This window comes from Salvelinus namaycush, chromosome 2 (genome assembly GCF_016432855.1).
Source record: "Salvelinus namaycush isolate Seneca chromosome 2, SaNama_1.0, whole genome shotgun sequence".
In the NCBI taxonomy this organism is placed as follows: domain Eukaryota; kingdom Metazoa; phylum Chordata; class Actinopteri; order Salmoniformes; family Salmonidae; genus Salvelinus; species Salvelinus namaycush.
The window spans coordinates 78,748,306-78,760,950 of record NC_052308.1 but is presented as its reverse complement, the minus strand read 5'-3'; the positions used below and the strand labels follow the sequence as shown (position 1 = coordinate 78,760,950).

The following is a 12,645-nucleotide window of genomic DNA, read 5'->3' as shown; positions in this document are numbered from 1 at the left end:
TCCGAGAGCGCGATTATGGAAATAGAGAGAGGAGAGATTATGGATACATAGAGCGGAGAGAGAGAGAGATTATGGACACATAGAGAGAGAGAGATTATGGACACATATAGAGAGGAGAGATTATGGACACATAGAGAGAGAGAGAGATTATGGACACATAGAGAGAGAGAGAGATTATGGACACATATAGAGAGAGAGAGATTATGGACACATAGAAGAGAGAGAGAGATTATGGACACATAGAGAGAGAGAGAGATTATGGACACATAAGAGAGAGAGAGAGATTATGGACACATAGAGAGAGAGAGATTATGGACACATAGACGACAGAGAGAGATTATGGACACATAGACGAGAGATGAGAGATTATCGACACATAGAGTAAGAGAGATTATGGAACACCTATAGAGAGAGAGAGATTATGGGACAGCATAGAGAGAGAGAGCGAGGATTATGGTACACATAGAGAGCGAGAGATTTATGGATTACATAGAAGAGAGAGAGAGATTGATGGACACATAGAGAGAGAGAGAGATTTTTTGATGGACACATATAGGAGAGAGAGAGATTATGGACACATAGAGAGAGAGAGAGAGATTATGGCACACATAGAGAGAGAGAGAGATTATTGGACACATAGAAGAGAGAGATTATGGACACATATTAGAAGAGAGAGAGAGATTATGGACACATAGAGAGAGAGAGAGATTATGGACACATAGAGAGAGAGAGAGATTATGGACACCTAGAGAGAGAGAGTAGATTATGGACACATAGAGAGAGAGAGATTATGGAACACATAGAGCGAGAGAGAGATAGGACACATAGGAGAGAGAGAGAGATTATGGACACATAGAGAGAGAGCGATTATGGACACATAGAGAGAGATTATGGACACATAGAGAGAGAGATTTTCATCCATCCATCCCTCTCTCCCTTCTCTCCCTCCCTCCATCCATCCTTTTCTCCCTCACTTCATCCACCCTTCCCTCCTACTCCCTCCTCCTTCCTCCTACTCCTCCTCCCTCCTCCTCCTCCCTCCTCCTCCTCCTCCTCCTCCTCCCTCCTCCTCCTCCCTCCTTCTCTTCCTCCTCCTCCTCCCCCTCCTCCTCCTCCTCCTCCTCCCTCCTCCCTCCTCCCTCTCCTCCTCTTCCTCCTCCTCCTCCTCCCTCTTCCTCCTCCTCCTCCTCCTCCCTCTCCCTCCTCCTCCCTCCTCCTCCTCCTCCTCCTCCTCCTCCTCCTCCTCCTCCATCAGAGTGAGAGATGTGGTAGCAGTGCAACACTTCACCTTTGTGTTGACTGACTTGGAGGGATGCCAACGCTTCGGCTTCTGTCGCCTCACCAGCAGCTCACACACCTGCCTCTGTATGCTTAGGTAAGTGAGAGTGTGTGTGTGTGTGTGTGTGTGTGTGTGTGTGTGTGTGTGTGTGTGTGTGTGTGTGTGTGTGTGTGTGTGTGTGTGTGTGTGTGTGTGTGTGTGTGTGTGTGTGTGTGTGTGTGTGTGTGTGTGTGTGTGTGTGTGTGTGTGTGTGTGTTCATCTCTGTATTTAGTGACAACATTAACCATACACTACTTTCATAATATGTGCACTTGTGTGTTGTAGCTACCTACCTTGGTTTGAAGTGTTTTACAAACTTCTGAACAACCTGGCTGACTATCTGACCAAGGGACAGGTGAGTCTCTCAGTAACCTGGCTGACTATCTGACCAAGGGACAGGTGAGTCTCTCAGTAACCTGGCTGACTATCTGACCAAGGGACAGGTGAGTCTCTCAGTAACCTGGCTGACTATCTGACCAAGGGACAGGTGGGTCTCTCAGTAACCTGGCTGACTATCTGACCAAGGGACAGGTGAGTCTCTCAGTAACCTGGCTGACTATCTGACCAAGGGACAGGTGAGTCTCTCAGTAACCTGGCTGACTATCTGACCAAGGGACAGGTGAGTCTCTCAGTAACCTGGCTGACTATCTGACCAAGGGACAAGTGGGTCTCTCAGTAACCTGGCTGACTATCTGACCAAGGGACAGGTGAGTCTCTCAGTAACCTGGCTGACTATCTGACCAAGGGACAGGTGAGTCTCTCAGTAACCTGGCTGACTATCTGACCAAGGGACAAGTGGGTCTCTCAGTAACCTGGCTGACTATCTGACCAAGGGACAGGTGAGTCTCTCAGTAACCTGGCTGACTATCTGACCAAGGGACAGGTGAGTCTCTCAGTAACCTGGCTGACTATCTGACCAAGGGACAGGTGAGTCTCTCAGTAACCTGGCTGACTATCTGACCAAGGGACAGGTGGGTCTCTCAGTAACCTGGCTGACTATCTGACCAAGGGACAGGTGAGTCTCTCAGTAACCTGGCTGACTATCTGACCAAGGGACAAGTGGGTCTCTCAGTAACCTGGCTGACTATCTGACCAAGGGACAGGTGAGTCTCTCAGTAACCTGGCTGACTATCTGACCAAGGGACAGGTGGGTCTCTCAGTAACCTGGCTGACTATCTGACCAAGGGACAGGTGAGTCTCTCAGTAACCTGGCTGACTATCTGACCAAGGGACAGGTGAGTCTCTCAGTAACCTGGCTGACTATCTGACCAAGAGACAGGTGGGTCTCTCAGTAACCTGGCTGAGTGTCTGTGGGTTTCATCCCCTCCCTCCCTCGTACTTGATTGATCAATTAACGTCACTGTCTGAAGAGAGTTGTGCCAGTAACCGAAAGGTCGCTGGTTCAAATCCCCTGGCCGACAAGGTGAACAATCTGTCCATGTGGCACTTAACCCTAATTTGCTCCAGGGGCGCTGCACTACTATTACGGAGCCTGTAAAACAACACGTCACTGCACCTACCTGGTGTGTGACAATAAAACGTCTTAATTCTTTTCATGGGATGAGTTTGACACCCCTGCTTTATACTGGACTGTATTGTGTCTACAGTTCTTTACAGTCAAGTTCCTTCAAACATTTTCCTGGCTTTGATATGTCAAGTCAATTTAATTAGTATTTCATAAGCATTTAATTAGTATTTCAAAAGTATTTCATTAGTGTTTCATGAGTATCGCTTGCTTCTCAACAGACCAATGAGATGCGAGAACTGCTGGCCGCCCTCTACACACATCCCCTGCCATTGGCTGTCGGCTCTGTCACTCTGCAGCTGGTAAGCCTCAACTAGTCTATTCATCCCAACTTAGTATTTTGTCCCATCAATTCTAATTCCAAGTGGAAATTCCAATTCCAACCCATTATATAGGAAACACAATCATATTACGTTACGCGGTTGTCATGGAAACTGTTTTCTGTGTTGTAGTGTATCATGTGGATTTGTTATTAGATAGAGGGGTTTTCTGGGCTGTGTGGTAGTGTGTTGTGTTTCTCTCTGAGGGAGAGAAGCTATTGGTCAGGACAGAGATGCCCCGCCCTCCTGGACATGCCCCCCTCACCCCAGGGAAGGAAGGGGTGAGTCCTGGAACCCTGCTAGGTCTGGACTAACACCTCGAACCTAAAACCTGGTCTGGACTAACAGCTAGAACCTAAAACATGGTCTGGACTAACACCTAGACCTAAAAATAGGTCTGGACTAACAGCTAGAAACTAAAAACCTGGTCTGTTTTAACACTTATAACCTAAAACATGGCCTGTTCTTACACTTATAACCTAAAACCTGGTCTGGACTAACAGTTAGAAACTAAAACCTGGTCTGTTTTAACACCTAGAACCTAAAACCTGGTCTGGACTAACAGTTAGAACCTAAAACCTGTTCTGGACTAACACTTAGAACCGTAAACCTGTTCTGGACTAACACTTAGAACCTAAAACCTGTTCTGAACTAACACTTAGAACCTAAAACCTGTTCTGTCATAACACTTAGAACCTAAAACCTGGTCTGGACTAACACCCACTAGAACCTTAAAACTGGTCTGCTGCACTAACACCTAGAACCTAAAACCTGGTCTGGATTAACATATATAACCTAAAACCTGGTCTGGATTAACACCTATAACCTAGTCTGGATTAACACCTATAACCTAAAACATGGTCTGTTTTAACAGCTAGAACCTAAAACCTGGTCTGGACTAACACCTAGAACCTAAAATTGGTCTGGACTAACAGCTAGAAACTAAAACCTGGTCTGTTTTAACACTTATAACCTAAAACATGGCCTGTTCTTACACTTATAACCTAAAACCTGGTCTGGACTAACAGTTAGAAACTAAAACCTGGTCTGTTTTAACACCTAGAACCTAAAGCCTGGTCTGGACTAACACTTAGAACCTAAAACCTGTTCTGAACTAACACTTAGAACCTAAAACCTGTTCTGAACTAACACTTAGAACCTAACACCTGTTCTGTCATAACACTTAGAACCTAAAACCTGGTATGGCCTAACACCCACTAGAACCTTAAAACTGGTCTGCGGCACTAACACCTAGAACCTAAAACCTGGTCTGGATTAACATCTATAACCTAAAACCTGGTCTGGATTAACACCTATAACCTAGTCTGGATTAACACCTATAACCTAAAACATGGTATGTTTTAACAGCTAGAACCTAAAGCCTGGTCTGGACTAACACCTAGAACCTAAGAATTGGTCTGGACTAACAGCTAGAAACTAAAACCTGGTCTGGACTAACACTTATAACCTAAAACGTGGCCTGTTCTTACACTTGTAACCTAAAACCTGGTCTGGACTAACACTTAGAACCTAAAACCTGGTCTGAACTAACACCCACTAGAACCTTAAAACTGGTCTGCTGCACAAACACATATAACCTAAAACCTGGTCTGGATTAACACCTACAACCTAAAACCTGGTCTGGATTAACACCTATAACCTAAAACCTGGTCTAGATTAACACCTATAACCTATAACCTGGTCTGGATTAACACCTACACCCATTCCTAAAACCTGGTCTGGATTAAGATTTATAACCTAAAACCTGGTCAGAATTAACAACTATAACCTAAAACCTGGTCTGGATTAACACCTGTAATTTATAACCTGGGCTGGATTAATACCTATAACCTAAAACCTGGTCTGGATTAACACCTATAACCTATAACCTGGTCTGGATTAACACCTATTACCTAAAACCTGGTCTGGATTAACACCTATAACCTAAAACCTGGTCTGGATTAAGACCTATAACCTAGTCTGGATTAACGCCCATAACCTAAAACCTGGTCTGGATTAACACCTATAACCTAAAACCTGGTCTGGATTAAGACCTATAACCTATAACCTGGACTGGATTAACACCTATAACCTAAACCTGGTCTGGATTAACACCTATAACCTAAAACCTGGTCTGGATTAACACCTATAACCTAAAACCTGGTCTGGATTAACACCTATAACCTAAAACCTGGTCTGGATTAACACCCATAACCTAAAACCTGGTCTGATTTAGACCTATAACCTAAAACCTGGTCTGGATTAACACCTATAACCTATAACCTGATCTACTACTAAACCAAGACATAGTTAACACCTAAAACTAGACTAATCAAAAATCTAAAATCACCTGGACACTCTGTGAACCCTGGTTCTCTCAAGATGATCTCTCCGAACCAGACCTGATAACAGGATCATGATGGGTCTACCAGTACTAACATACACCCAGATGATCTCTCAGAACCAGACCTGATAACAGGATCATGATGGGTCTACCAGTACTAACATACACCCAGATGTTGTTCTTTCTGACTAGGACTGCACCTCAAATGGCATGCTATTCCCTGCATAGAGCCCTATGCCCCATGGTCAGAAATAGTGCACCTCTGGAATAGAGTGCCATTTGGGATGGAAAGTAACTGCTACTTGTTCCCTTCCTCCCCAGGTCCCGTACTTCATCGCTCCAGACCCCAGAGGGCTCCCTTCCATCCCTGAGAGTGTGAGTCTACTGTCACTGTAATACACGAACCCTGACCCTAATCCTAACCCTGACCCTGACCCTGACCCTAACCCTAACCCTAACCCTAACCCTAACCCTGACCCTAACCCTGATCCTGACCCTGACCCTAACCCTGACCCTAACCCTGACCCTAACCCTAACCCTAACCCTGATCCTGATCCTGACCCTAACCCTGATCCTGACCCTGACCCTAACCCTGACCCTAACCCTGATCCTGATCCTGATCCTGACCCTGACCCTGACCCTGACCCTGACCCTAACCCTGATCCTGATCCTGACCCTGACCCTAACCCTGATCCTGAACCTGACCCTGACCCTAACCCTAACCCTAACCCTAACCCTAACCCTAACCCTGACCCTGATCCTGACCCTGATCCTGACCCTAACCCTAACCCTGATCCTGATCCTGACCCTGACCCTAACCCTGATCCTGACCCTGACCCTAACCCTAACCCTAACCCTAACCCTGACCTAACCCCAGAGGGCTCCCCTCCATCCCTGACAGTGTTAGTCTGCTGTCACTATAATACACTGTTGTAATCATCTATAGCACGTGTCAAACTCATTCCATGGAGGGCTGAGTGTCTGCTGTTTTTTTCTCCTACCTTGATCTTGATTGATGAAGTAAAGTCCTTAATTAGTAAGGAACTCCCCTCACCTGGTTGTCTAGGTCTTAACTGAAAGGAACAACCATAATCCAGCAGACTCTAGGCCCTCCATGGAATGAGTCTGAGCTACAGTGTATCTGTATCCTAGTGCTACTGCTGTTGGTACATTGATAATAGTGTTTGGTTCTAAGTTCTGCTACAAATTCAAGTCAAACAATTCAAGTCACTGGGTCGTACAGATGTATTCACCACACTGTGTCGTACAGATGTATTCACCACACTGGGTCGTACAGATGTATTCACCACACTGTGTCGTACAGATGTATTCACCACACTGGGTCGTACAGATGTATTCACCACACTGGGTCGTACAGATGTATTCACCACACTGTGTCGTACAGATGTATTCACCACACTGGGTCGTACAGATGTATTCACCACACTGTGTCGTACAGATGTATTCACCACACTGGGTCGTACAGATGTATTCACCACACTGTGTCGTACTGATGTATTCACCACACTGTGTCGTACAGATGTATTCACCACACTGAATCGTACAGATGTATTCACAACACTGTGTCGTACAGATGTATTCACCACACTGTGTCGTACTGATGTATTCACAACACTGTGTCGTACAGATGTATTCACCACACTGTGTCGTACAGATGTATTCACCACACTGAATCGTACAGATGTATTCACAACACTGTGTCGTACAGATGTATTCACCACACTGTGTCGTACAGATGTATTCACCACACTGAATCGTACAGATGTATTCACAACACTGTGTCGTACAGATGTATTCACAACACTGTGTCGTACAGATGTATTCACCACACTGAATCGTACAGATGTATTCACAACACTGTGTCGTACAGATGTATTCACCACACTGTGTCGTACAGATGTATTCACCACACTGTGCCGTACAGATGTATTCACCACACTGGGTCGTACAGATGTAGTCACAACACTGGGTCGTACAGATGTATTCACCACGCTGGGTCGTACAGATGTTAGATGTATTCACCACACTGTGTCGTACAGATGTATTTACCATGCTGGGTCGTACAGATGCTAGATGTATTCACCACACTGGGTCGTACAGATGCTAGATGTCTCCGCACAAGGAGGCAAAAACAGACTTTCCTCCATCGCGATGTCCCCCAAAGGCCCTTCTGCTAACTTGATAGCCCCGGTCTGCTAACTGCTAGCTTGATAACCCCGGTCTGCTAACTGCTAGCTTGCTAGCCCCGGTCTGCTAACTGTTAGCTTGCTAGCCCCGGTCTGCTAACTGTTTGCTTGTTATCCCCGGCCTACTAACTGATAGCTTGTTAGCCCCGGCCTGCTAACTGTCTGAATCGCCGTGTCCCCAGCCAGCCCAACCACTCACTGGACCCATATGATCACTTGGCTACGCATGCCTCTCTCTAATATCAACATGCTTCGTCCATTACTGTCCTGGTTAGTGATTACTGTCTTATTTCACTGTTGAGCCTCTAGCCCTGCTCAATATAACTTAACCAACCATGTTGTTCCACCTCCTACATATGCGGTGACATCACCTGGTTTAAATGTCTCTAGAGACTATATCTCTCTCATCATTACTCAATGCCTAGGTTTACCTCCAGTGTACTCACATCCTACCTTACCTTTGTCTGTACACTATGCCTTGAATCTATGCTATTTTGCCCAGAAACCTGCTCCTTTTACCCTCTGTTCCGAACGTGCTAGACGGCCAGTTTGTATAGCCTTTAGCCGTACCCTTATCCTACTTCTCCTCTGTTCCTCTGGTGATGTAGAAGTTAATCCAGGTCCTGCAGTGCCTAGCTTCACTCCCACTCCCCAGGTGCTCTCATTTGTTGCCTTCTGTAACCGTAAAAGCCTTGGTTTCATGCATGTTAACATTAGAAGCCTACTCCCTAAGTTTGTTTTACTCACTGCTTTAGCACACTCTGCCAACCCGGATGTCTTAGCCGTGTCTGAATCCTGGCTTAGGAAAACCACCAAAAACCCTGAAATCTCCATCCCTAACTATAACATTTTCCGCCAAGATAGAACTGCCAAAGGGGGCGGTGTTGCAATCTACTGCAAAGATAGCCTGCAGAGTTCTGTCTTACTATCCAGGTCTGTACCCAAACAATTCGAGCTTCTACTTCTAAAAATCCACCTTTCCAGAAACAAGTCTCTCATCGTTGCCGCTTGCTATAGACCACTCTCTGCTCCCAGCTGTGCCCTCGACACCATATGTGAATTGATTGCCCCCCATCTATCTTCTGAGCTCGTGCTGCTAGGTGACCTAAACTGCGACATGCTTAACACGCCGGCCATCCTACAATATAAGCTTGATGCCCTCAATCTCACACAAATTATCAATGACCCTACCAGGTACAACCCCAAATCCGTAAACACGGGCACCCTTATAGATATCATCCTCACTAACTCGCCCTCCAAATACACCTCTGCTGTTTTCAATCAAGATCTCGGCGATCACTGCCTCATTGCCTGCATCCGTAATGGGTCTGCGATCAAACGACCTCCCCTCATCACTGTCAAACGCTCCCTAAAATACTTCTGCAAGCAGGCCTTTCTAATCGACCTGGCCGGGGTATCCTGGAATGACATTGACCTCATCCCGTCAGTAGAGGATGCCTGGTTATTCTTTAAAAGTGCCTTCCTCACCATCTTAAACAAGCATGCTCCATTCAATTTTTTTTTTTTTACCAGGAATAGATATAGTCCTTGGTTCACTCCAGACCTGTCTGCCCTTGCCCAGCACAAAAACATCCTGTGGCGTTCTGCATGATATGCCCCCGTGATATGGAACTTTTCAGGGAAGTTAGGAACAAATGTACACAGGCAGTTAGGAAAGCTAAGGCTAGGTTTTCAAACAGAAATTTGCATCCTGTAGTACAAACTCAAAAAAGTTCTGGGACACTGTAAAGTCCATGGAGAATAAGAGCACCTCCTCCCAGCTGCCAACTGCTCTGAGGCTAGGAAACTCTGTTACCACCGATAAATCCACTATAATTGAGAATTTCAATAAGCATTTCTCTATGGCTGGCAATGCTTTCCACCTGGCTACCGCTACCCCGGTCAACTGCCCGGCATCCTCCACAGCAACCCGCCCAAGCCCCCACCATTTCTCCTTCACCCAAATCCAGATAGCTGATGTTCTGAAAGAGCTGCAAAATCTGGACCCCTACAAATCAGCCGGGCTAGACAATCTGGATCCTCTCTTTTTAAAATTATCTGCCGAAATTGTTGCAACCCCTATTACTAGCCTGTTCAACCTCTTTTTCATATCGTCTGAGATTCCCAAACTGCTACAGACCTATATCTATCCTACCCTGTCTTTCTAAGGTCTTCAAAAGCCAAGTTAATAAACAGATCACCGAACATTTCGAATCCCACCGTACCTTCTCCGCTATGCAATCTGGTTTCAGAGCTGGTCATGGGTGCACCTCAGCCACGCTCAAGGTCCTAAATGATATCATAACCACCATCGAAGAGAGATTACTGTGCAGCCATATTCATTGACCTGGCCAAGGCTTTTGACTCTGTCAATCACCACATTCTTATTGGCAGCCTTGGTTTCTCAAATGACTGCATCGCCTGGTTTACCAACTACTTCTCTGATAGAGTTCAGAAAGTCAAATCGGAGGGCCTGTTGTCCGGACCTCTGACAGTCTCTATGGGGTGCCACAGGGTTCAATTCTCTGGCCGACTCTCTTCTCTGTATACATCAATGATGTTGCTCTTGCTGCTGGTGATTCTCTGATCCACCTCTACACAGACGACACCATTCTGTATACTTCTGGCCCCTCTTTGGACACTGTGTTAACTAACCTCCAGACGAGCTTCAATGCCATACAACTCTCCTTCCGTGGCCTCCAACTGCTCTTAAATGCAAGAAAAACTAAATGCATGCTATTCAATTGATCACTGCCCGCACCTGCCCGCCTGTCCAGCATCACTACTCTGGACGGCTCTGACTTAGAATACGTGGACAACTACAAATACCTAGATGTTTTGGTTAGACTGTAAACTCTCCTTCCAGACTCATATTAAGCATCTCCAATCCAAAATTAAATCTAGAATCGGCTTCCTATATCGCAACTAAGCATCCTTCACTCATGCTGCCAAACATACCCTCGTAAAACTGACCATCCTACCGATCCTCGACTTCGGCAATGTCATCTATAAAATAGCCTCCAACACTCTACTCAACACATTGGATGCAGTCTATCACAGTGCCATCCGTTTTGTCACCAAAGCCCCATACACTACCCACCACTGCGACCTGTACTCTCTCGTTGGTTTGCCCTCGCTTCATACTCATCGCCAAACCCACTGGCTACAGGTTATCTACAAGTCTCTGCTAGGTAAAGCCCCGCCTTATCTCAGCTCACTGGTCACCATAGCAGCACACACTCGTAGCAAGCGCTCCAGCAGGTATATCTCACTGGTCACCCCCAAAGCCAATTCTTCCTTTGGTCGCCTTTCCTTCCAGTTCTCTGCTGCCAATGACTGGAACGAACTGCAAAAATCACTGAAGCTGGAGACTCATATCTCCCTCACTAGCTTTAAGCACCAGCTGTCAGAGCAGCTCACAGATCACTGCACCTGTACATAGCCCATCTGTAAACAGCCCATCCAAGTACCTCATCCCCATACTGTATTTATTTATTTATCTTGCTCCTTTGCACCCCAGTATCTCTACTTGCACATTCATCTTCTGCACATCTACCATTCCAGTGTGTAATTGCTATATTGTAATTACTTCGCCACCATGGCCTATGTATTGCCTTAACTCCCTTATCTTACCTCATTGCACTCACTGTATATAGACTTTTTGTTTTCTTTTTTCTACTATATTATTGACTGTATGTTTTGTTTATTCCATGTGTAACTCTGTGTTGTTGTATGTGTCGAATTGCAATGCTTTATCTTGGCCAGGTCGCCGTTGCAAATGAGAACTTGTTCTCAACTAGCTTACCTGGTTAAATAAAGGTGAAATAAAAAAATAAAATAAAACATCAGTCAGGAGAGGCTTTGAAACTAGGGAGTGCACATCCTTGCAGCCTGCCACAGTCCACTAGATAATTACCCTTCTCAGACACAAAGAGCTATTTCTGAGAATAAGCAATCTATTCACAGTCAAGTGGATATAATGATGCATAACATATAGAGATAATATAATGAACTATAAAAGTGAAACTATAACATACAGATAGAATATAATGACATAGAACAGCGAAGCTATAACATATAGAGATAACATAATGATATAGAACAGTGAAGTTATATCATATAGAGATAATATAATGATATAGAACAGTGAAGCTAAAAAACATACAGAGATAATATAATGATATAGCTTCACTGTTCTATACCATACAGAGAGAATATAATGATATAGAACAGTGAATCTATAACATACAGAGAGAATATAATGGTTTAGAACAGTGAAGCTATATCATATATAGATAATATAATGACATAGAACAGTGAAGCTATATCATATACAGATAATATAATGATATAGCTTCACTGTTCTATAACATACAGAGAGAATATAATGACATAGAACAGTGAAACTATAACATATAGAGAATATAGTGATATAGAACAGTGAAGCTATAACATATATAGATAATATAATGACATAGAACAGTGAAGCTATATCATAGAGATAATATAATGATATAGAACAGTGAAGCTATAACATATATAGATAATATAATGACATAGCTTCACTGTTCTATAACATACAGAGAGAATATAATGACATAGAACAGTGAAGCTATAACATATATAGATAATATAATGACATAGCTTCACTGTTCTATAACATACAGAGAGAATATAATGACATAGAACAGTGAAGCTATAACATATATAGATAATATAATGACATAGCTTCACTGTTCTATAACATATATAGATAATATAATGACATAGAACAGTGAAACTATAACATATAGAGAGAATATAATGATATAGAACAGCTATAAGACAGTGCTACAGGGCAGTAGTTTACAATCTATTAGCTCTAACATATGCCTCCTACCTCACCGTTATGGAAACATCCTGTTTAGAGACTGGCCCCCTTTACACATAC

At 44.3% G+C, this 12,645-nt stretch overlaps 1 protein-coding gene across 1 annotated transcript in view; it reads left to right on the top strand.

Moving 5' to 3' along the window:
• Positions 1-358: 358 nt before the first annotated feature.
• dennd1c (DENN domain containing 1C) overlaps positions 359-12,645 on the top strand; it is a gene marked incomplete at its 3' end in the record, with an annotated part of 26,089 nt that continues 13,802 nt past the window's right edge. Inside the window, exons 1-5 of the mRNA XM_038967792.1 lie at positions 359-381; positions 1,256-1,375; positions 1,605-1,674; positions 3,066-3,146; positions 5,830-5,883. Coding sequence (XP_038823720.1) covers positions 359-381; positions 1,256-1,375; positions 1,605-1,674; positions 3,066-3,146; positions 5,830-5,883 — 348 coding nt within the window. The remainder of the gene's footprint in view (positions 382-1,255; positions 1,376-1,604; positions 1,675-3,065; positions 3,147-5,829; positions 5,884-12,645) is intronic.